Consider the following 25298-nt stretch of genomic DNA (forward strand, 5'->3'; position numbering starts at 1 on the left):
GCCTGCCATGCTGACTATCAACAACAACAAATCGAGCAGCACTTCCATGATTTGCCTTTCCTTGTCCTATATTCATCCTTCTAAACATCACTTAGTAGGTAAAGTAAGCTGTGCAGGTAAACAGACAAGAAAAAATATGCTATTGTATGTGTGATGCTTTTACAACTGCTCCTCATTAGCTTCATTTATTTTACAGCATTTTCCAGAGATAGGATGAGCCAGTTAATCTGTTGAATTTTTAATTAATTTGTTAATTTATCAAATTTTTTAAGCAGTCAATAGTCTCTTCTGAAAAAAATGTAGAAAGCACAACCAGAACTCAGTTTTATTTCTTTTTGTTAAGGACAATCTCTCTCATAACTGAAAGACAGAAAAAAGTGTTTCATCCAAAATAATCAGATATAAATAATTTTATCAGGAAGGAAATTATCAACAATAGAATCTCACAGAAAAAAACAAACCCTCTACTTCTTACAAAGACATGGGAAGTTCATTTTTAAGAACACAGCAAAAAGCCATCTTTAATGCATCTGTTTTAACTGATACTTTAGAACAGCTCTCTGCAACACATTTTATCCAGGAAAAATAAGGTAGCTATATGAAAACAACAGCTAGTCAGTTCAAAATCATTAAGCAGAATGTTTTTACCACCTACCATTCACATCAATTTTGATTTTGCACAATGACTCATATCACTTACAGATTCCACTTCAGAAAATTAGAACACCACCATTTCACTTGTCTCCTTCCAACATGAGAACTGTCATGGTTCTATTTTTTTGCCAATACAGACTGATACACCAGTGAAAAGAATGACTAACCCTAAATGTGCATTAATTGATGGCTACTCTTTTAACAGGAACCAATTAAAGCTACTGCATAGGAATAAACTATGTTCATTCAAGATTCTTGTATTAGAGCACTAGTTACATGATGCAACTGTAGTACTTGTATACCATGTGCTATTCCCAGGCAGGTTTCTCCCAGCAGTCTTTTTTGCTTTTTCCAGTGAAATTGTGCCATGTGTGCCACAATAATTGCAACACAGTCTCTAAAGTACTTAGAATTATTCTTTTCTTTTAGGGTCAACTTAAAATTTTTCATCTCCCTTTAATGAAAGTAAGGGAATTGTGACAAAGTGTGAGGAACCTGATTAAAAAAATTTGTACTTTTTCTTCCTTTCAAGGAAAAATCCACATAATCTGAGCATCCATCACTGGATGAACTACAAATGCACGTTCTGGTGAATAAATAATTAAAGCATCCAACCTCATATTAACTGCTCTTAGCCTCTTACCTCTGGCTAAATAACCTAGAAAATGGAGTATCTAAATTTTGCATTTGTAGCACTTCAGTAAGCTGTTGGTTGTACCTCTAATGATAGAGTTTGAATAGACACTAGAGGTTTTTCAGTCTTGTACTGAATGCACTAGACTGTCTGTGCTTAGGAGATTTAACTCAACTGCGGACAACTTAGTGGTAGCAATCTGCAGCAGCCAAGTGCCCCAAGAAGCACCCACCCTGAGCTGTAAATTAAAACTTGCTCTCTCTGAAGTCTGAGATCCCTGACTTCAGGATTCCCCAAAGCCAGCACTAGATTGCTAGGATGCTACATAAGGAGGGAAGTATGTATGCTCTGGTATATGAAGCATAATGCAGATATGTGAGCATTACTGAAGAACTAACCCAGGAAGTGCTCCTGGAGCCATGTGCAAAGCAGGTACTCCTGTTTGTTCCCTGCTATTATCAGTCCTGCACCAGGCTCATACAACTTGGCTAACCTAGACAAGCAGCAGCCTGGAAAATCCATCTAAACCATGCCACATGGACCTACCTTCTTCAATCCCACTGCCACGAAAACCCTTGCAGAAAACCCCATGTTTACCCCAATTGCTAGAGATTAAACATACTCTGTGACTTGAAATAAAAGCATGTCTAAATAATTACTTGATAATTTCAGAGATCCTTTAATATGTAAAAGAAGTAACCAAACCCAAGAATCCTCCTTCAGAGCCCCAAAAACACACCTAGTGGAAGCTGCTGTCTGCAGTCCTATCAGTCATTTTGTCCTGAGCTACAGCCCTCAAACTGCACCCATGAACAAACCCCACTACTTCACAAATGAACAGACTCAAGCATAAGGTGGTGCTGAAAACTTGCCAAACAGGGTCTGTCATATGTCCTGTGACTCAATGCAGTGTCACAGATTTTATAGTGACCCTAAAGATAGGGTTGTTTCTTTACTAATGAAGAAAAAACCCTATATTAAAGACTTTTAAAATTTTTACTTTAAAAGATCCAAAATTTAACAAAAGAAACAAAAAAGTACTTCTGAAAAAAACACAGTTAAAAGAACTTTTCCAAGCTTGTAAGGGATTATAATTCAGAAAGAATACACTAAAATTGGGACAGAATCATAGAACATCTTGAGTTGGAAGGAATCTGTAAGGATCATCATTCCAACTCCCTGCTCCTTGCAGGGGCATAACTGTACATAACTTTACATAACTGTAAAAGATTTCAGTTTCCTTTTAAATAATCTTAACATTTTAATTATGATAGTAAATATGAACAATCAATGTTAAGAAACTGTGCAGAAGAAGCAGACATGAAAGTTATTGCACAATGTATCTGCTGAATCTCCTATGACCCAAGGCTTCAGGTTTCAGTTTTTGGCACTGGATTCCAACAAGTCTTTTGCTTCATTTATTTTGGTTGCTAAGTAAGGTGATCCACCTGAGAAGAGAAAGGGGAAAGGAATACTGTTTACACATTAGTATTAAGTACCAAACTATCTCACTTGCAGCATCTCTTTATTATTCATTTTTATTATCTCTTTCCTACACAGATCCTTTTGATACAACTGACATTGATAAGAAGTAAACTAATGGATAACGAAACATGAGAAATGTAAACAAAACTGAAATCACTGTAGAATAACACAGAAAAACTTGTCTCAGAGAGAAGACTGAAATCTGAAATCACTTTACATCCTGTGATTTAGATCTGCAGTGGGATGCTACTGCAAATGTATCCAAGGTCAGCTGTCCTGAACATTCATTCAAACCTAACAGCAATTACTTCTGCTCATACTAAAAACTGAGAGGTAAAATTTTAAAATAACTTTGACAAAGAACTATTGTGCAAGCATCTCCTGTGTGAGATGCCCAAAGTTACCAGCCAGAACTCATCACAATAAAGCTATTTAAACATGGTACACCTCCTAACTCCTAGTGCTGAACACTGCCATTGCTCTACACTCCATCTAACCATCTGATTACAGTTCAGCAGTCTTTTTGTGTCTGGGTTTTTTTTCAGTCTCCCCTTGAGTGCCAGCCACCTGCCCACAGTCACCAAAAACAACACTGCAAGGTCTATATCAGTAACTTACCACTTACTATAATACATCTATATTTTAATGTGAAAATGTGATTCCAGCAGTACTGTGCACTGCACAGCCTTTTCCAAGGCATTTGTTCAACCTAATTCTTTTCATTCACCATTTCCTTCATTCTATTAATCAGAAAAAACAATGATAGAAAAAACATGCAGAGCTAGTTGTAGACACATACAAATAAAAAGGTGAGGCTTGCTTAAAGACTTCTTTAGTCATTGCTGCAGGAATCCAAATCAGTGTAATTTCATATTGTAGTATAACAATCAGAAAAAAAAAAAAAGTTCTTTTCCATGGTTTGGTCTTGTTTGAGTGCTTTAGTTCTAATAAGTAAGCCACACTGGAGGAAAGTGAGGCAGGGCAAGGGATGAGTGATGAATTGACTATTCAAAAAAGAATTTTTTTTTCTTTTCTTAAATCAAGTAGCTTTGTAGCAAGGAATAGGATTACTACATTGACTACAGCTTCTTTCACAGAGTAGGTAAGAGGATCAAATAAACAGTAAAGACTAAAACCTGTAATAAACAATGTATTCCAAGTAATTTTTAAATGCACATTGATTTTCTACTTGTCTAGAATACAGCATCTTAAAGTAAATTCAAATCTGTTAGAAGTGTTTTCACTACATTTACATCCTTAAGTGCCATATTAATTTTGTAGCCCTCCAATGAGAGGAAATTCAATCTCATGATTGCCTAAGTGTTTGTTTATAATTAAGGCAAGTCCAAAAGGTTTCTCTCTTTTTTTCTGTGAGGAAATGTTCTTTCATAAAAATTTGTAACTGATAACTTAACATACAATGTATCAATATAAAAACACTTTAAAACTGAACTGTAAAGATTAACAAGCAACCATTTCAGTAGTACTCTCTGGGGATGTTTTCATGCAAATTTCTATATATTTTCTTATTTATTTCTAATATTTCTCTCTCCAACAGTTTGGATCTCAGAACACATGTAACTTAAAATCTGCAATTACTGCTCTTTCTTCTATCATCTCCAGGTGGTAAAATATTATTTCAAAATTACATTATACCGTTGAATATTATTTTTAAATGAACATCTGTGCTACCAACAGCCACAATTGATCTATACACAAGCAAACAAGCCTCTCTGTGGTACCACATGTTCAAGATTACTCCAGGCCCTCACTCTGCAGCTGAAGATATTAAGGTTTTTTTCTACAGCCATGCCAGAAGAGCTTCAGGGGCATGGAGAAGCACAAATCCCTACAACTGGTGCTCCCACTGAGAAAACGCTCGGTGTCTCACTATCACACAGGAGGGCTCACTGCATCCATCCAAACCTACAGTGTGCCCAGCTGCAGGGGCATTAAAACTCTCAGAGTGCAGCATTAAAATCTTTGTTAGGTTCATTAGGATCTTCCTAACAGGAAGCATCTCTTCACATACACTCAATATCCACATGGAGATTCACAATTCTCTTTGGCTCACGTGTCCACATACTGCTACAACAAATGTAGAAGTTCATTATTAATAAAACTTGACCTAATAGGGACTCTGGTGGTTAAGAGACTTTTGACCACTGTAATATATTAGAAACAAAGAAGAGAATTTCCTTTCTAGGTCTGTACAACTTATACATTACAAAAAGAGTAAAAAATGAAGGTTCGAAATCAAACAAGCAGGACAGCTTTTACACTAAAATGAGGGATGAAGAGAGAAAAGCATCAACTAAACACTTCCCATGGCCAGTGGAGACACTTTTCATTTTCTTAAAATGGGGTGCTGGTAGGGAGCCTATAATTCTGTCAAAAAGAAATAAAAACCCTCTGATTTCCCCTTTTGACTTCTGAAATACAGTGCAACTCTTCACCATCTGTTATTTTAAAGCAGAGACAGCAATGAACATATGGGCTTTCTTTCTCAACCAGCTGTAGTGTAGTTAAAGTTATAATAATAGCCTTTCTCTAAGATAAATTTACATTAAAAACCCGGCCAGTAAACCAAGAATGCCCAGCTTTACATTCTTTCCAAATGAATTCCATAAAGTCTCAAATTCATCAATGATGTACTTAGTAACTGCAAAACATTTCCCCACAGAAAATTACTTTCATGCATGCAACTGGTCCATCACAGTTCAAAACAGGAATTTTATTTTAATGTAAGATTTTTATAGCTTATTTTCCCTTATTTTTCAAGAAGTTTTTGCCAAGTGTGGAAAACTGGTCCCTGAGGTCATAGTCTTAACTGAAGCAGCACAAATACAGAAAACAACTTTAAACAAAAATGAGCAAAACTGGTTCATAAAGCTCAGTTTATCTGAGATGACACACAGAAGCTCAAGTCAATAAACAACAAACATTTGTAGTTGATGTGATTATTTACACAGTCAGAAAATTTGAAGGATCTCATTTAAGCCTCTTCCTTTTGAGCCCTAGTTAAGAAAAGTAGTAATTATTTACCTTTATCAGGATGATTCAAAATCATGATTTTCCTATGCGCTGTTCTGATTTTGTCCTTGCCAGCAGATGGACTGCAAAAACAAATTGAAGTGCTTACAAGAAATGCCAGAGAACTCAGGCTAAAAATTAACAGCTTATACTGGCTTCAAAAATAATTGAAACTTGAGATTTTCACCATCTTGTGGACAAAACATAAAACTGCATCTCTGAGGAAGCAACAACAACAAAGGCACATAAGGCAAAGAGAATGACATTTTTCAAAAGCCTGTGTATGTGACACACACAAATATCTTTCAGGTTTTTGTAGAATGTAATAAATCCACTCATTTAAAATAAAAAATGTGAGGGGGGAAAAACAAGATAGCCCCAGCAGTTCTAGGGTATATCTGGTTGGTTATTCTAGGATTAAATGCAGAAAATACAATTTTTCCTCCAAGAAAATAAGTATCTTTATGACCAGTGACAAAACAACAAATATTTAATATTATCACATTTTGTTCTACTGTAAATATTTTTATAGCAGCTATAAATATTTTTTCTTTCTACTGGGGCCTGAAAATAATGCCTGTATGTGTTATTTTTTGCAAAGCTGTTCAATGTGTTACATTCAGGGACACATTGATTTACAGGTGCTACCTACATAATATTGTTTACTTCAATGGCATACATAAAATATGTATTTGGCCTAAATTAAATACAAAATATGTACCTTACCAGACAAATAACCACTTATGGATGCAGTATGCCAACACAGTAAAACTCTTGTATGCAAAAGGACAGTTTGAATGGTTCAGTTTTTTATAATTTGTTAGTATGCAGAAATGAATCAGTGTTTTCCACTTCAGGTGACTTCTTAATCAGTGATGATTCAATTAATTAATCTTTCTGTAGCTACAGCTTGAATGCAATGTATCAGCCCAACTAAATTCCTGAGGTAAACAACCTCTCTAATTATTATTCTGTCACAGTGAAATTAGGGTATGTTGCAAAAATAGTTCACAGAACTGCGTAAAAAAGAATGCTTCAATTGAACAGAAAGTGACGTAGAAAGTAAGAAACAAACAGAGGGTGAAGGGTCTTGGATTATATAGATACAAAACCAAAATGATTTATCACACAACCATAAATAACAATCATCTATATTTTGATTAGTACAGCTGTTTTTAATACTAAAAAGGAAAGTGTTATACCATATTTAGAACCTCAGATGGTTCTAAACCATAACTGGGGAAAAGGGGCAATTGAATATTGCAGAAGATCACGAAGGGCTTCTCAAAGAAGCAACCGTGGAAAGAGGGGTTTACTTCAAATTTCCTTAGTTTATGAGATATTGTTTATCCCACAGTGGGCTCTAAAGATTCTTATCACTAGGAGAAAAATATATAATGTTAAAATCACATTTTCCTTGACTCGCAATGTGACTCACACCAACATCATGCTGCCTTCTAACATCACCCACTGGCCAAGAAGTCTGTCACTATGGTGGGAACAGCTGATATGCTGGAGGGCAGGGCTAAAATTCAGAGGCGTCTCCAGAGGCTGCAGGAAGGGGCTGACAGGAACCCTTCACAAAATTCCACAAGGATGGGTGCAGAGCCTGGTACTGGGGACTCCCTTGCAATGCTAGAGGCTGGGAAATGCCTGAGTGGGGAGTGGCTCTGCTGAAATGGACCTAGGGCAGAACAAGAACAATTCTCCACTGCAGTATGTTACCATGCCTTCAACCCAAACAAAAGTTATATTTTTCTGAGCATATTATTGTTTGCTTTTTAGTTTAAGCAGAGTACTAGAATAATTTATAAGCCATTAGAAGTCTTTTACAAAAAAAGTTATGATTTTGGCAAGAGGATTCCACATTCTTGCAACATGCATCTGCTTCATTCAATACTTGCTGAAGTAAAAACATATTGATGCAACACACCTACCTTACACCTAAAATAAGACTTGCTTCTCGCCTACTCATTTTCTGTTCAAATCCTCCCTTATAGTATGATGAAAGAGTCTACAAAGAAGAAAGGGAAAAAAAGCAATAATTAGTTCATGTACAAAGTGCCAGGAACTAAACTGTAGTTATATGACCTCATTCAGAGCATTACATCCATCTATAATTTATTTCAAAGGCATGGAATGACTGGAAACCAGATAATATGAAAGGACTTCTCCTGAGTGATAACACATACAAAAAAAACAACTTAAAAAAACCTACCTATGTTTTCACAATCTTCAACTGTTAATAAGAGATATTAATAGCTACAACCACTGAAATCCTGCCTCCAGGAGAAAAGTCCAGAATCAAAGTACATACTAGCATAGGATGGTACAGTGCATGTGTTGGGGAGGGCATGGGAGAGAAAGTAGGATAATTGTTGAGAACAGCACTGGTACCATCACAATGACAAATGCCAAAAGTGGCAATATTTTGGCATCCATGGATGTTAGGGACAATCACTACAGATATTTCTACAAAGCAAGTTGGTAAAAAACCACAATACATATAAGAATAGATTTGATGTGAAGGAATGTTACTTCAAAAAAGTCTATCATGAGTTTTTTACAGGAATCCTGAGAAAGAAACAAGAAAAAAAAAAAGAAAAATAAGAAACAAGAAAAATAAACAGAAAGAAACAAGGGAAAAAATGAAGGCTTAGCATAAAGCCACAACCTGTTTTAGGAAACCACTAGCTGGGGAACATTTGGAAAATAGTGAAATATATAGGGAAATCCTAAGTCTTTACATCCTTCCTTCAAAGCCAATGACTGACAACTATTAGAAACAGGACCTGGGGTTAATTTTTTTAAACTCATTGTCATATGAAACTTTATCCACTGTTTTAAGAAGGGAAGAAAAAACAGTGGGAGAAGAACATTAAAAAGGAGATGGAGATGAGAGCAAGTCATTACAGCTACTGTCATAGAGAACGGGTTGAAAGTATATTTGTCTACCATAAATCTATTTTAAATTATGAAAAAACCTGTGGAACCATCATTGATGGTTAGCAGTAATCACAATGTGAATGTTTCTGTAAGTCCCAGAGGTAGCAGATGTAGCTCCAAGCCTTGGCGAACTGGCACACAGAAATCACTCAACAAGACTAAAGTCTTTTCCTCAATGCAAAACCTATCAACTGAGGGAAAATAAGCTTCTTTTGTTGCTATCAAAGGGAAGTGTGGCCTGAGACTATTTTCAAGTATTCCCTTTACCCCCAAGTAAAATGTGCCTGGCCCTTGAAAAAACACTCTTCTCACTAAATAAAGCCATTCATATTCAGTGAGAATTTTGCCTTATGCCTACACAAGCTCTGTTATATAATTTCAAAACCATTATATAGCATTTAAAGGGCTCTGCCTATGATATCTGAGAAAAGCCTTTAAGCTTAGGAGAGATATTTACCAAAAAGCATGGTTCAGAAATACTTCACCTATTGCTACCACAATGTCACATGCAACCACAGAAGAGATTTTTTTAGTGTGTTGTTATCACCCAAAACGAATTTTATTTTCCTTCTCCCACCCCCAACCATGAACAGAGTAACCATTACAGTAACACTACAGGTATCAAAGCTGAAGGAACTGTGGACATGCCATGCCAACAATGAGAATCTGTGGAGGAGCCACTTTTTTAACTACAGGGTAACACAAACTAGGTCTGGAAAAGTGCACATGGACCTGACAGGGTAGAGGGTGCAACACTAAGGGAACACACAGCGTTTCTCTGGTTCTCTGAAGGGAAATGATGTCAATAATTTAATGGCCAACAGGTAACACCCTTGAAGAGCAGAACTGCACAGAAATTTGCAACAATGCCAACAATTACTACAAGCGAAAGAGAAAAGCGAACTTTAATGCTCCCTGAACGTTTTTCCAGAAACATTTGCTCCCAAAGCTCTAGGTGCAGGTGGTTTCCTGAATTCTTCTCTGCCCTTCAACTCTGACATAGAACTCTAATGCAGGAGAACACTAGCTTGCTATTAATGTAGAGAAGAGCAGCATTCGAATTTAACACAGCTTGTCTCTGTTCTTGGTAGATTTTATCTAAAACACTATTTAAAACGAGAGACTAGGGAGGGATGGCTGCAAGCTTACATTCAGAAATATTTTTTCATGTTTTTAAAGCCTACTTCCTTGACACTGTTCTAACCTTAGGAAGCCTCAGTTCACCTCCAAAAGGAATGAAAAAATAAATTCTGTACCCTCTGTCTTTTCACACACAAACAGTTTGCTGAATTGGTCTCCACAAAAAAGGATTTTCTTCACATAAGTGAAGGATGTAGAAACAATAATCAATTCTTAAATTAAGATCTCCATCCTAAGCAGAATTTAAAGCAAAAGGAAATTACACATAAAAGCATTTTTCCCGTTGGTTAGAAAAAAGAGGAAAAAATACTGAGACTTCATTTTAGGCAACACATAGGCAAATTTCTAGTTCCCTAATGAAAGAATTTTTGCATGCTACTCAAACGAAAACATTTTTTTCCTAGTTGCAAATTCTAAGTAATGGCTGGAAAGATATTTTTCTGTTATGAGAACTCCTTGATGAGCAGGCAGCTCTAGACACTTGATTATTTATTAGCTCCAGCAATTGCAAAGAAAATTTCGTACTGGAAGAATCATTGAAATGAGCTCTTCATTCCTTTGTACTATTTGGGGGAAGGGGAGGAGGTATCATTTAATTTACTTAATTTCCTTGCACATTATTACTGTTTAGCAATTTATGTAAGTCCTCCTTTCTGAACAAATGCTATTAATAGGTTTGGGGCACAGGGAGGGACAGAAAATGGCTGCACTTGCTTTGTAAACATCTATTCAGTCTTGCAAATCTTCACAAAAGCAACCAGATAAGAAAATCCAATGCACAGGGACCATGACATCTTCAAGATAATTTTTTTTTTCATAGCACATAATCATAAGCATAATCACTGTTTCTATGCCAGATAAGAGAGTGAAAACACCAAAACTGAGACCAGACATTACATTACATGGAGTAGTGATTTTTTCTGAAAACTGTGTTACTGTTCCAGGACCAACACAGTCCTCCACCAGAAAGGGAACAAACACCAGAGGAAAAAAAAAAAAAACACAAAAAACAAACTACAACCACAAACTATTAGAAGCTGTGATATAACATACAGTTTTGCTAGTATCAAGTTTAACTTCCTTAACTTCAGTTAGGAAAGAAATCTTATAAAATGGACTGAATTGTTCTCTAGAAGCTTTATTTTCAATTAAGGACAAGAGAGATAGTTGCTACCCTTACCCCTCAATTCAGAACTCCATGAGTCTGAGCAGAATCCGATCCAATAAAGTAAATACAGTGAGAAAACCAAATGATGTGCTACAGAAGACATCATCTTCTTATAGAACACAGAGTTTCATGATTGTGGGATTTGAGTATTTTGATAGTTTATTTGGCCTAGAATTTCTGTGTCTGTCTTCAATGTCTTCTATCTGTCATTCAATCCTCAATATCATTGATTCCACAAAGAAAGGTAATGAATGCTACCAAAATACTTGCTTCTTTATTTCACACTTTAAGGAAATATTAATAGTACAACTAATGGCACTAATTCTGAGGAAGAAAAGCCAATTGACTACTTAGAGCTATGCAACCTCTACAGGCAACACTCTTCATACTACACACAGAAACAAAACACTGTCACTGAGACCACTGACAAAACTACAGACAAACTAAAAAACCATTTCTGTGGGAGCAAGCGTTATGACTTGCCATAGAGTGGAAATACAGTGTTTCCTCTAGTGTCTTTCTCCACTGAAAGAAAGATGGTAGAAAACTTCAAGACTAAATGACAGAAGCATTTACAAATACATATTCTTAAATATAAAGTGACTGTCTTGTATGAGATGTAAAAATTCAAAATAAAGCTTTTACTTGCCTCTGCTTACTATTTCTGACTAAAACATGAGTACAGTTGTCGACTGTACATGTTACTTATTTACATAAGTAAATAGGAAGTGTAAAATCCTCAAGATACAGCAAGCAGCATTTTAAATGATCACTTCAAAATTGCTCAGCTTGACCTTTCCCAAATCATTTATTAGTGAGCAGACAGAAAGAATAAACTGTATCTGTACTACCTTGTGTGATTGGGAGAGATCAACATCAACTCTGATTTCTAGTGCAAACAGAGCAGGGGACACACTGTAAATGGAGGAGGAAGAGTGGGGGTTTACAGAGGGAGGCAGCTAGCTTTTCAACAGTCAGCTGTTCACAGACTCTCAAGGAAAAGAAGGCCATGAGGGACAAGGCTTCATTCTAGAAAGCTAGAATAAGCGCTGAAAATTATAGGGACCAAGTTAGGCACCTTCACCATAGAAACCCAGCAAAGCAACGCTGAGCCCAGACACTGAAGGTCAAGAGATTTTATTTTTTTTCAGGAAGCACGGGTAGAAGTACCAACTTCTTGGTAACCTTTGTCAGTACAGTGTAAAGGGCAATATGCTGTCAAGAAACGTGATGAAAGTGCTAATTCACAAATTAAATGCAGTGGCTACATATTCCACAAAGTCAAGTGAAACTACTAAAATAAGCACTTTGGAGAATAAGCACTTATATAGGATTTTTGCATTTAATATTTTCTCTACTGTTTTAAAGAAAATAATCCATTGTTAAGGGGAGAAGAAAAAAAAATTAAAATATAAACGGAGGAAGTAGTAGCTGTACAGTAGTAAAAATCAAATAATCTTGGCCAAGAATTATACAAGGATCTTCAATTTGGACCATGGTTGTAGAAGAAAAATATTATCACTATCCTCTCACAAATATAAAGCCAGAAAATACACACAGTAAATGGCAAACAGGAAGCCAGTTTTTACTGTCTCCAGTACTTAAGTATATCTTACACTGAAAACTTGTACTTTCAAGTACAGAAATAGAACAGCAGAAGAGATACCCTACTGGAAATCAACACACAATTCTGGGCAGAAAGGCAGGATGTGAAAGCAGACAGAGGATACTGCTCCAGGGACTAAGAACACTTAGAATGCAGAAGCTCCTGGTTTGCTCTTTATGGCTGTTCATGAATTCTGCAGGACTCAAAGTCACTGAGGTAAAAATGAGATAGGTCTGCAATGAGCTTGGCTCAGTCAGTATTGAGGGGTGCAGTTTCCTAGGAACAGACACCTCTCCATGCAGTAGCATGTCACATTTGAATGTGTTAAGAGTCACTGCATGCTTTCTTATGTGAATGTATCTGAATTTAGATTCTCTAGCCTGTATCTACAAATGGATAGAAAAAGAATAGGCTGGAGTAAAACAGTTAGGGAGGGAGGGAGGGTGAAGACTGAAGCACTCCATACTCTGAAGCCACATGTACTGCCAGCTACATCTAGCAAGTCTGCAAGTCAGCCTGTATCTGTATCATGTGAAAGCAATTTAATTCACAGTACCTAAAGTCCCCTCTGTTGTTTTGGCAGGCAATATGGGAATATCTCAAAAATTTTTTTTGAAATAGGAAAAAAAAATTGACAGTGGTCTCAGAACAGCAATGCAATAAGAGCGACAGAGAGCAAAAAAAGTTTTCTAGGAGCACTGTTTCTGGCTGAAACACATGGCAAGCAAACACACAGCCCCAAGAGGACAGTTGAATCTCCTGCCCAGGAAGCTTGCCTTGACCAAGCTTGCACCTTCAGCACAGGAACACCAAGTACAGATGGCAAATGAATTTGGACCTCAGTGTCTGTCTAGACAGGCTCTGTGTTGCAACTGGCCTAACATTAGTAGGTACAATATTAATATCATGTTTTTTAAAAACCTACCTTTAGAATATTTTTCAGAAAATAATAACCTGCAACAACTACTCTCTGAACATGCTCACCCATCAGCATCATGAAGGGAATAGCATTCTTTTGCTGTGGGTAAGTGTACACAGACTATGCACTCTGAAGGAACATTCTGCTACAAGCAGACATCTAGCTCATTGGGAATTACTTCAATCAAACAGGAATAGAAGACATGTATTTATTTACCCGAGGAAAACATAGCCACTGAAGCAGTAAGTAAATGCTCTCAAATATTCCCTGCATATGCATCCCACAAAACACTCTACTTCTTGATTTTTTACCTCATTATTGTATTTTTTAACCAGCAGGAAAAAAACAAAGAACAAAAACCTGGTTAAAAGTTCAAATTAGCTGGGGAAGAAGAAAAAGACAACTCCCATGTAAACCAGCACACAAGCTCTCCCATCTCCATGGCAACCCATCCTAGAAGTTCATCAATTTGCCTTCTTGATTTTTAACACTGTATCTAAAAGACTAAATTCTTTCACTTTTAGCTGCTGGAAATGAAACTGCATGTCATCTCTTTGCAATAGTTAGGAATTAGTGACTTTCTCACCACGTACTTGAACAATTTATCTTTACACTTACTAGTAAAGGGTTCCAAAACAAGGAACATCAGTAGAAAAAACTGCAACTGTTTATCAAACTCATAAACATCTTTTGATACAGCTTCATCCATAGGGATTTAAAATAGAGAAGACAATGTGCCAGAACTTACACAGCAGAGAGCAGCCCTAGCCTGGGAAAAAAATATCTACCTGGCACTTTACTGTATTTAACATAAAATATCTCCTTTCTGAATACTTGAAATACAAAATCATAAATTTAGCATAAAGTAGTATCCAAACTTACAGAAGTTGAAATCCTCTTTGCTGCTTCTGTAATTGCCTGCTCCAATGGTTTCCAAACACGGAAAGCATAACGACCTAAAAAAAGATGGAGGTAAATGAAATATTCACTAAAATGCAAAAAAAACCACCCCACAAACAAGCTCCAACTTATGTTCATCAGTTTACAGCAGAAAGAATTTTATTTTTAAAAAAACCCAAACTATTGGGAGAGGGAGAAGACTTTTAGTACACTGCATCTAAAAACCTAGTCATGGACTGCAAAGACCCATTGTGTTTACGCACTATTTAACTCACTAAATAAATAGATTTAAATACATTTCAATATGATAAATGAAGATACCTGCCTTGTGAACTTTAAGAAAAAGGGTGGTTTGAAACATTAGCTTTGGGTATACATTATTTATCAAATACTCTTCAAAGGTTATGTCTTCAAAAAAAGAAATCCATGTACTACACATTTCTTGCTGTGATGCTGTATGCTTAATTACACACCTTGTAAATACTGAATTTTTAATTTCATTAGAAAAAGATGATCTTCTGGGATTCAGAGCCATTCAATTCCCCACTAGCACTGAGTGTCTATAGCCAGGAAAGACTAGAGGGATTCCTGTAAGGCTGTGTTCCCAGAGAACAAAGCAGATCTATCAACACCAGAATCAAGATTTATGCCATGTTACTGGAGGGTTTTCCATGTAAATCCTCTCTCCCCACTTACTGTTTTAACTATTCTTTAGCAATGTAACTTAATATTACACACAATGGAAAAACTATTTATAAATTCGGCTCTGCTTCATTCAAATAGCATCTTGCATTCATTCTTACAACACATATCATATCTGTAAGTTTTAGCGATCTAAGCCTGTGCCTATGGTAACACAGAAGTCAAAACCACATTGGACTATCTCTGTTGAAATGTTGTGATGTACCATTACCTCACTGTCTTCTTAATGCTTTCTGCTAACCATTATTTAATGTTAAACTCATACCCTGTCTTCATACTAGAACATATTTTTCAGAATAACAAACAGTCCAGATGCAAAGAGTTCATGTAATAAAAAATGTAGTATGGAAACAGTTAGTATGATAAATCACTAGTCACTAAAACCTTTTATTTTCCTCTATTTCAATTTGTTGAGCATCACCTTATCATCACAGCATCTTGTTGCACTCTTCCATACTAAAGGGCCTCTACACTGCAGTATGTTATTAAGTAAATAAACTTTTCACCTTTCGTTTTGCAGACAAAAAGCAGATGGAGCATTTTAGCTGCTGTCCATGAAATTACATTATCCAGCTTTCTCCACCTTTTTCAAAAAGAGTTTTGGAATTTATTACTTTGAAGGTGAACACAATTCTTATGACTTCTATAGGTAGATACAATTTTTCATAGTTCTCTTGAGCAACCTTTCCACTTTCCACTATTTATATTTATAAAAACTTCATTAACCCTTTTGGAAACCACAGCTCACAAAAGTGAGAGTTCTGCGGGTAATTTACCTTACCTGCAAATGCAACAGTTGCAACACCAAGTCCGAGTGCTATCATAGTCCTGGCCTAAAGCAGAAAAACAGGAATCAGAATAACATGTGAATTCTAATTTGATATATACACACCTTTTACTTTAACAAGGAGCATTTCTGATGTCTAATGTGGGCATTTCATTTATAAGCTATGAAAGCGACAAAAGTAAGTTCTGTATTCCACAGGCTATTGGATTTTATAGTTCAGTCCCATTGACTTCCACCATTGTATCCGGTTTAACTTGACCTACCCACGAGCAAATCAGTGAACACACACTGAAATCAGCTCACAGTATGCACTGATAAAAACGCAAGGCATAAAACTATACAGCATTATTTGAAATTACCTGTGCAGTCTAGTTCTACATAACAAAGTATCAGTTTACTACAAAAACATGAAGAACTAGCTCCCATATCAGATGTATGTATTTTCCTACACAGTGATTGAAAAAGTCAGGCACTTCAAGAAGGGTAAGAAGTATTTCTGTGTTGATCAAGAAGCTGAAGAAAGATATGAAGTAAACCTTGAAGAAAGGACTGCCTTCTCACATGTTTGCAGAATTCAGGAAGGGTAACAAGCTCTCCCCTTCTGAAAATCTTCCATGCAATCTTTGAAACAAAGGAAATAGTCATCTGTGGTATCACCTGTCTTATCATACGACAGTTCAATAATGCCTTGAATTTCCCCCTGGGAAACCTGAGAAATCAGATTAGGTTTATCTTGAATTCAAAACATAACGACAGTGAAAATGCTTTTATCACCAGACTGTCTCTTCTATATATGACTTACTTCCACAACTATCCCATAACTGGTTTATACGTTTTGTACCTTCAATGTGAATGCCCTAGTAACTGGATCTGGAACCCAGGTGCCTTTACCACTAAGATTTCTGGGGCTAAAATACTTTCTTTTCAATTGTACCCAACCTCATTTCTAGACTGTGGGAGCAGGGGAAGAGTTCAGAAATATTGTTTTCAAAGCCTTCCTAGAGCTGGCTTAGTAGGACTTAGATCATGGGTTGGCAACTTGCCCAGAGAGAGGCAGCTGTACAAGATGCAGGAGCTGCCCTCACGCCCAGTGGCTCCTACAGCTTTGGCTCTGAAAGCGAGTGGCTGTGACTGCTGCCTGTAGCACTGAGCTCAGGGCAAAAGTCCCAGCCTCCTCTGAGGTCACTGGCAGAAGCAGCTGTATTCCTCTGGATCTAGCATCTGGATGCTGCAGATTTTAACTAAACACCTACCTCCCACCTACCTGAGGGGGAATTTTTGCCTTAGATATTTGCCTGTATATTACATTTTTGTAATTTAACTCTTCCATTTCAGTGTGGTCTTCAGTCTCAATAGCAGCATTCATTTCTAAATGTAAAAATAATATAGTAGCTTTATGTCTGTTGTTCCTTTCAGTTCCACAAAATTTCCTCTCTTCTATTCCCCATGAAAATGTTTAAGGATGTTATCTTAAATGATAGATGGTGTAAAATTGTGAAGCATACAGTTCATCTTCTCACTATACTAAAACTCTTTTCACTTCTTCTCACAAATCAGTTTTCCCAGGCTCTCAATATTCAAACATTCAAAAAAAATTCCTCCACTTAGACACAAACCACAAACAGCCACCTTTCTAGAAATATCCTAACCCTATAGGAATTCTATATTATTCTGTCTTGTGGTTTGTGACCATGGATTAATATTCAAGAGTTTCCTTGACTTACTCAGACTGACAGCAAGAATCTTTTACTAAGTGGTTACAGTCAATTAAGAGCTCAACAATGTGTGAAATAGATCACGCTGGCAAAAAAAAAAATTATTAGCCTTTGATTGTCCAAATTAAGTTATACTTGCTTTGCCACCAAAAAGGTGGTTTAAGTCAGCAGTTTACAAGACATGCAGGTTCCAACAAGGCATTAGCAGCAGACACCTCATCACAGGCAAGACCAAGCACAGAGACCATTAACACCAGGATTCTGTCAGTTCAGTGCAGAAGTAGCTGAAGTGATTTTGCAGAGTAATCTGGGCGAACAATGCAGAGACCCCTGAGGGCCTTTCACAGAGTCAGCCATGTCCACTGGAATGCATTAGTCCAACCTCAGTGGAAAGCACCAGCAGTCAGTGGAAAGCTACTGATGCCCGGAGTACAGCAGGTAAAAACAAACCATAGCAGCCAGCCCTTGAATAGGAGCAGGATGCAGGATCAAGGGGAAATAAAGACAAGACAGAAAACTTGGTAAAACCGATACAAAGCTCAAGCCAGAGAGGAACAAAAGACTGTCCGCACATTTAAGTGAGGTACAGGCATCAGAAAATCTGAGAAATACTGGTTTATGGTAACTCACCTTATTTACATTATGAGCACGTTAGAGAAGAGTCATTTGCCACATATTAGCAAAGAAGTGATAACTTGAGGCACCAAAGCATCTTGAATGTTATGGTGTGAATGTATCCTAACTATACACATGTGACAAAGACGGAATTTGGATCAGTGTGAGATTGCAAGTTTGGTCTTTTTCTTGACACAGACTATCATAAAAGCAGTGGCAACTTCAAGTACTAACAAGTAAATTCTTCAAGTACGACTGGACTCAGTTTCCTTTTCTGTGCTCTCTCAACTCAGTTGAATATTTAAAAGAATCAGTCAAGGTCAGCCTGGTGCTTTGAAATGTAAAGTCCAAAGCTTTAATTAAATGCACTCCTTTCACGTCAATATTAAATGAAAGCAACTCGCTCTCTCTGTGGAAGGCAGCAGTTCATTTACAGCATGCTAATACAACTACCACCATGACCATTTTTGTCTCCTATTGCTTGAAATTGCATTTCATAAGGGATAAATAAATAAATACATACACACTGACTTTCAATTATGACAGAATTGACCTTCTCCCCCCTCCAAAAATGCTGTTAAGAAACTTCCAAGATGTGGATTTTAAATGAAATCATTATGTTACAATCCAAGAGGGAAAAATAAAGAAATAAAATATTAAAAACTAACATCTGTCCTTTTCTTTATTCAATGAATCAGCTCCCAAAGGTTAGTCATCAACCCCATGCTATTCTGCTGATCTCAGTATTTTAATTTTACTATGTAATTCAGTCTTCAGTAACAAACCCTGCTAAAGGAAGCTAATGAAAAAGTTATGCTAAATCTGTAAAACCTGAATTTTCTTAATCCTTTTCAGAAGTCACTATAAGAAAGCACAAGCATTAGAAAGGCAACTGCCAAGACCTGATTTACCTAAGTGTTTGGCAAACAAAAGACCATAAAGCATATTAAGTAACACACAGTATGTTAGAAAACAGAGAATTTCTGCCTATTCCTTTAATATTTAATTCTCCAGTAGCCTTAACTTTTTAGCAGAAGAAGGGGAGGATGAGATATTATTTTTGCAAATCCCCAATCCAGGTGCCCTTCTAACTTAAAAATACTCAAAAAATAAAATTACATATGGAGTTCTTAGCATTAGAGCTTCTTCTTCTTCTATGAAGTAGAAAAAAGTTAAATTTATAAACAAAAGGAGAATTTCAAATGCATCATTTTAAAACTTCAGCACAACACTCTTAATCTGACAATGGGCTGCAAATGTTAATGCTTTCCAAATATTAAAACCTATCTGCCTGCATATGATTTGGATTTTATACTGGTTCTTCTACTACAACTAGTGGAACACCCTCAGTCAAATGAAAAATATTTTGCTCTCCTCACTACTAAGTTTCACACACACAGCAGGAGTCCTACAGTCTTTTGCCTCAGAAACCTACAGTGAGAAGAACAGAATAAAAAGCACAGAGAAAATAATAATTTGTTTTCATGGGCTGAATGGCATTTTGCAATTAATCCATGCTTAATCGTGGACCAGCAAAATAGGAATTAGGTACCTACATTCAACTAAATACACACAAGTATAAATTGCTTAACTAAACATTTTCAAGGTTTGGTTTATTAGCTGTGGGTTTTTTTAGTTCTATACAGTGCTAAGAAGTAGGATACAAAAGTATATTAACTAAGTGTACAAAAATATTTCTGAAAATAGATATTCCCTTAAATAAAAATTCTTGACTGGAAATATAAATGATTGTTGGGTATGGAAGATAGAATAAGGCTTCTATTCCTCAGAAGAGTAGCTACAGTTTATAGGAATACCGCTCTAGAGCAAACCACCTTCGTAACACTATATGGAGGCAGAACCATTGTGAAGTGGGATTATATTATAAACTCTATGCAACCAATTTTATTTCATAATCTAGTATTCTCCCTCTAGTCTTAACCCTCCTATGAAATTTAATTTGTTTTCCACAGTGAATTGAAAGTAATTTCAGCTAGATGCTGTTCTCCATACTGACACAATTCTCATGTCATTTTGTGTCCTTTAACTTCCAGCAACCTTTTTGGTTTGTATATAAAGCTACAACTACAATTCTGGATGGTTTTTCAGAGGAAATGGAACCAGAGCAAGATTCACTAATAGAACAATTACCATAAGGTATTCCAATCAATCTTCTTGAGTATGCACTAATTAACAAAGGCTCCCTGTGGGTGATCTTTCAGCACAGACCCCTCATGCTTCCACTGCTGCTCTTCCATTGCTCCAAATGCTTTTGTAAAACAACTACAAGAGTAAATGTGACCATGATCAAGTGACTTTCAGCTAATACCCTGGACTAAGGAATAAATTCCAACAGAAAACTGTAGACATCCAGATTTCAGTCCTGTAAAGACCCACCTCAGTCTCCAGACCTCTCAGTAAGAACATGACAATACACACAACAACAAAGCAAGCCATGCTAACTCCAAATGCAATTTTTATCTCTCATGGGTAAGAAGGCCCAAAGACTGAACAAAATTCGAGAAATTCCCTGCCAGCATTCCACAGGGAGAATGGCCATGACAATAATGAGTTTCAGAGCCAGCTTCTTAAGATTACACACTTGCTGTTAAATACACAGGAAGATTCTTCTGTGGAAAAAAAAAAAAAGTCCTAGACTGTAGTAACAATGAATAAATAACTGAGAGAACTGTGATTTTTAAAACTGTGTTTTAAAAAAGTAGAAATATTGTAGAGACAACTTCACACACACAATTAGGTTAGGCAAGTAAGACTTTTAAGCCATTTAAAAAATGTGAAAACTTCACCATCTGGGGCTTTAAGCCATGTGCTTTTCCCAATACTTATTTCCAATGGGAGCTCGCTGTTCCCTGAACTAGTTGAAGTGACAGGAATGAAGAAGTGGGATAAAATCCCAGCAACCTTTCCTCTAGAGCACGATAGAGCACAGGCAACTTTGCTGACACTCTGCCTCCACCCAGCCTTTCCCACAGTATGAAGTACCAGATGAGAATTACTTTTCTGAAACAGAGCTCTACAAAACCTTCAACACTCAAACCTGCCCGTGGTAATAACATTTACACAGTGGGTGAAAACACATCAGGTATCACCTTTTCATGGCAGGGAACAAAATTTTTGGCCTCGTTTGTGAGTGCTGGGGCTGAAGTGTTCCCATGTACCCTGCTGTGGAATCCCAGCAGATAAGGGACTAATGTGTATGTTCCAAACACACACTGGCTGTGGAGCCAACCAAGGGCTCTCGGTGGTGACAGACAAGAACTGCTAGGAATAACTAAGGATTATTGCCCATGGGGAAGAACAAAATGTGGCTGGAGAAGGGGGCCATGCAGAGGCAGGGCAGCTCTTTTCCCTGCTCCAGCTCCTGGAGGTAAACACAGCACGGTACAGTGCAAGGCCAAGCACTGGGCATGGACTGTAGGGGGGGAGATCAAGACCACCAAGACGCCCCCAAGCCCTCCAGCCTGTTTCCAGAAATGTGCAGAAAAAGAGAAACCTGTCTTCTTGGCAGGGAAAACCTATCCATAGAAAAGTATTCCCAGGCACCCCCAGGACATTTCATCAGTTGGACTGAGGCTGGAACCAGGACTGGTGATCTCCTTTACTCTCTCACTTTTCCTCTCTTTCTTCTTCTCTTTCTAGTCTTCTTTAATTCACATCTTCTTTTCTGTTTTCACCCTACCCCTGTATCCAAAACCCGCTGCCGTGTGCTTACAGGCCAGAGCCAACATTTCCACACCGACCATGTAACACTCTAATAAAACTTTCCGATTGAGGACCTTCTGCCTTCCGTCGTTCCCCGGGACCACGAGCACTCACGGACCCCCGGGTGTGCCCTCCCCTCAGGGCTGGGAGGCCATGCCCGCTGCCCACGCCACAGGTGCACCCGCGGCACCGGCCCAGGCCCCTCTGCCCCAGACCCCTGCCCGGCCCGAGGGGAGCGCAGAACGCCTGTCCCGCAGCCCCGCCCCCGCCCCGCCCCGCTCCGCTCACACACGTCGCCCTTCACACATATGAAGGCCGGGACTGCGGACGGGGCAGTAGCGGCCTCACGGACCCAGGGTGGGGGTCCCGCCGTGCGCTCACCAGTCCCCGGTCCAGCTCGGCTTGGCCCTTGCCGGCGCCCGTAGGGACCCGGGCGTACTCGGCGTAGCGCAGGCCCTCGGCACCCTCCATGATGGCGCGAGGAGGAGCGAACACTACGGGTCGGCCGGAGGGACAAACAGCGCGGCAGGACGGAGCGCGAAACCCCTCCTCCCGCGCGGCCAAGACCGGCGCGCCGCAGCCCGGGGGAAGCGGGAAACGGAGTGATATGGGATAATCAATGCGGGCATCAGGGATAATCAGCGCATTAACAAATGGGATCAGGAGCGGCAAAAACATTCAGGCCACACGGAAATTATTCGTGCCCATCTTCAGAATATACAGGATTTTAGAAAGAGGGGTCGGGGGGGATATATGTAAAGGAAAGTATAAAGCGTAATTAATCTGAGAAAAACCCCGCTAAAATGCGTTTTAAAATCTACATGCTTGCTTGCACCTCAGTTGATGTCTGTGTATGTTTCATTGTGTTTATACTTCCATTCCCTGCAAATGCTGCCACTTTGGATCATAGCTCACCCTTCTGGAAGCGCTCCTCATCTGATGCCTCCCTGTGCACCGCCTTTCGTCCCACATCATAATCAGTAAAATGCTCAGCCCTGTGTCCGTACAACAGTGAAGCGGCTCTTTCCCTTGTGCTGCTTTTCCTTCCCTCCTGCCTGGTAGCGCTGGCGATGGAATGGGATCACCTGCGGGTTGCTAAGTAGTGCGACTGGACAAAAAGAATGACTCTCCTTACCTCCTATTTCAAACGGCGATTGCTCCTCTGAGCATCTCTTAAGTATCTTTGTAAAGTACCGCAGAGGAGAGCTGACCACATACAGCATTTCATTAACCTTAGAAAGATGTATAAATTTAACTTTCTACTGAACAGAAGTCACTGGAAGTTGCATGATGATCCGTTCATCAAGAAGTGAATTCATTTTTACTTCTTCATTGGACATATAACATACAATAATGTATGATTAATTCTTTAAACCTTCAGTGGAATTGGATTTCTTTGAAACTTAAAACTTATCTTAGAATCAATAAAAATGTCCCCAACCTATCTTTTGTTATTAATTTATTTGCATAGAACTGAAGCAGAATAGCATGTTGCTTACTACTTTCTTGATTAGCAAACTCATCTTAGAAAACAATAAATTGGAAGTTTTGGGATTTAGGGTCTCCTTCCTTAGTTTTTCAAGCTGATCTCTGAGACCCCTTAACAGAACAGATTCTGTTCTCATTAATCCAAAGCTATTTTGCCCAAATACTACTGTCTCCTCATCACAGCAGCCAAATTCTTCCTCCTTTGCAAGTATCAAATCCAGAAAAGCATCTGCCCCTGTCAGGTGCTTGATCACCTTTGTAAGGAAATTATAATCTATGAATTCAGGAAATATTCTATGTCATTTTAAGAGTCCAAGCAAAACTGGTCTCTTAAAGACACTGGGTCATAATATGGTCCATACAAATACATCCACGCACGCTCTGAGATGGAGAACAGTGCTCAAAACATCTTTTTCACATCACCAGCCACACCACTGCTGCTGCTTTTTGGACAGAGAGCTGCAGGAAGCTAATGGATTACATGGAGCAAACCAGATAATCAACATGAGGAGAATGTATCTTCTGCCAGGAGTGAAAGAGTGTAGTTTGTTTTCCTTGGAAGCCAGGAGGGGAGGAATGAAAGCAGCTGGGTCTGTGGTTATGGTTCTCTCCCGAAGCTCCTCTCAGCGTGGCACAGCTGTGTGCTACTTTATGCACAGGATGGTGCTGGTGGAGACAATCTGTCCATTACTATTTAATTCAATCCTAAACACTGGTGTGTTCCAGCATATTGTCACTATTAATGTGTAGCAATGTTGTCCAGATTTGTTATGCCATTGAAGTTAATTGTCTGCATACTTTTCCTATAAATTATTTCCCTAACCAGTCTGTGCTGCAGTGTTCCATGTTGCAGTCAGGATCCATGCTGGCAAGAGTCTCTGTCAGGAATGAAGGAGAATCTAGAAATGGTTAAACCAGGTTAAATATTGTGAAATTAATAACAAGGATCCCGTGTGTGTTTGGGATTTTTACCACTGAGAATTTCCAAAGAACCTGTAAATGTAGCACCTGATCAGTCCAATTAGAATGGCTGTGACCAAAGTTTCATCCTAAAGATTAAAAGTTTCTGAGGTCAGGCAGAGAAGAGAGTATAATTGAAAGTTATCAAGGAAATCATGAGGCATATCATATAAAACTGGAGAAGTCAGTACTTGAGCCTTGCTGAATTGTCATGAGCATACAAATGAATGAAGAATAAATCCTCTCAGCCAAGATTAGAAGTTGTAAGAGTTAATTCTCCTACAAGCATTTGTATATTTAATTACCACAATATACTATAAAAGTTAAAAAAAACCCCATGAGCTGTGGATTTCTACTAATTTATTTAGGTAATGTATTTGAAACCATAATACAATAAAGAATGTAATGTTCTTTCTAGACACTATAATTGTCTGTATGACACCTTTGGTTGACTAGGTACCACAAGGTAGTATATTATATAAAATCCTAAGCTGGAACTAATCATGGCCTTTAGGAATTCAAAGAGTATAATTATTCCTTGTAGAAGATAGTATATATGCCAAAAAGCTCATGTATCTTTTGTGAATAAGTAAATCTATGCTTTAAAGGCTGTTAAGAAAAAATATCTATTCAAGAATACAGCAAATACTATTTTAATACTGCCAGACTTCTCAAGGACTTTCCTTCTGGACATAGAGCTGGAGCAATAGCTCTTAGACATCTTTGTTTCTGATACCATTTGTGCAGTTTACCACTTAATTTTGCCTTTTCCAATAGATTTTTTGCAGGCATTTTTAATTATATCAATCATTCATTTGTAGTC

The 25298-nt window shown here is 37.9% G+C and overlaps 1 protein-coding gene across 1 annotated transcript; it reads right to left on the reverse strand.

The window, feature by feature from the left end:
- Positions 1-300: 300 nt before the first annotated feature.
- On the reverse strand, positions 301-22561 carry DNAJC15 (DnaJ heat shock protein family (Hsp40) member C15). The gene is made up of 6 exons (XM_071448541.1): positions 22409-22561; positions 15969-16020; positions 14468-14541; positions 7744-7820; positions 5819-5889; positions 301-2736 (listed from the first exon to the last, which is right to left on the reverse strand). Exons 1-6 carry the CDS (start codon positions 22496-22498, stop codon positions 2666-2668), a joined length of 435 nt encoding a protein of 144 aa, XP_071304642.1. The 5' UTR covers positions 22499-22561; the 3' UTR covers positions 301-2665.
- Between the last annotated feature and the right edge of the window lie 2737 nt (positions 22562-25298).

The sequence above is a fragment of the Agelaius tricolor genome, unplaced genomic scaffold (genome assembly GCF_023055355.1).
Source record: "Agelaius tricolor isolate 1412-34295 unplaced genomic scaffold, bAgeTri1.0.p SCAF_26, whole genome shotgun sequence".
Taxonomy (NCBI): domain Eukaryota; kingdom Metazoa; phylum Chordata; class Aves; order Passeriformes; family Icteridae; genus Agelaius; species Agelaius tricolor.

Excerpts from the sequence above, each read along its gene's own strand:
- DNAJC15 (XM_071448541.1), bottom strand. The coding sequence starts at position 22,498 with ATGGAGGGTGCCGAGGGCCTGCGCTACGCCGAGTACGCCCGGGTCCCT. Across the intron at positions 16,021-22,408 it reads CCGAGCTGGACCGGGGACTG|GCCAGGACTATGATAGCACT; the intron begins GTGAGCGCACGG and ends TTTCTGCTTTAG. Across the intron at positions 14,542-15,968 it reads TGCAACTGTTGCATTTGCAG|GTCGTTATGCTTTCCGTGTT; the intron begins GTAAGGTAAATT and ends ATCTTTTTTTAG.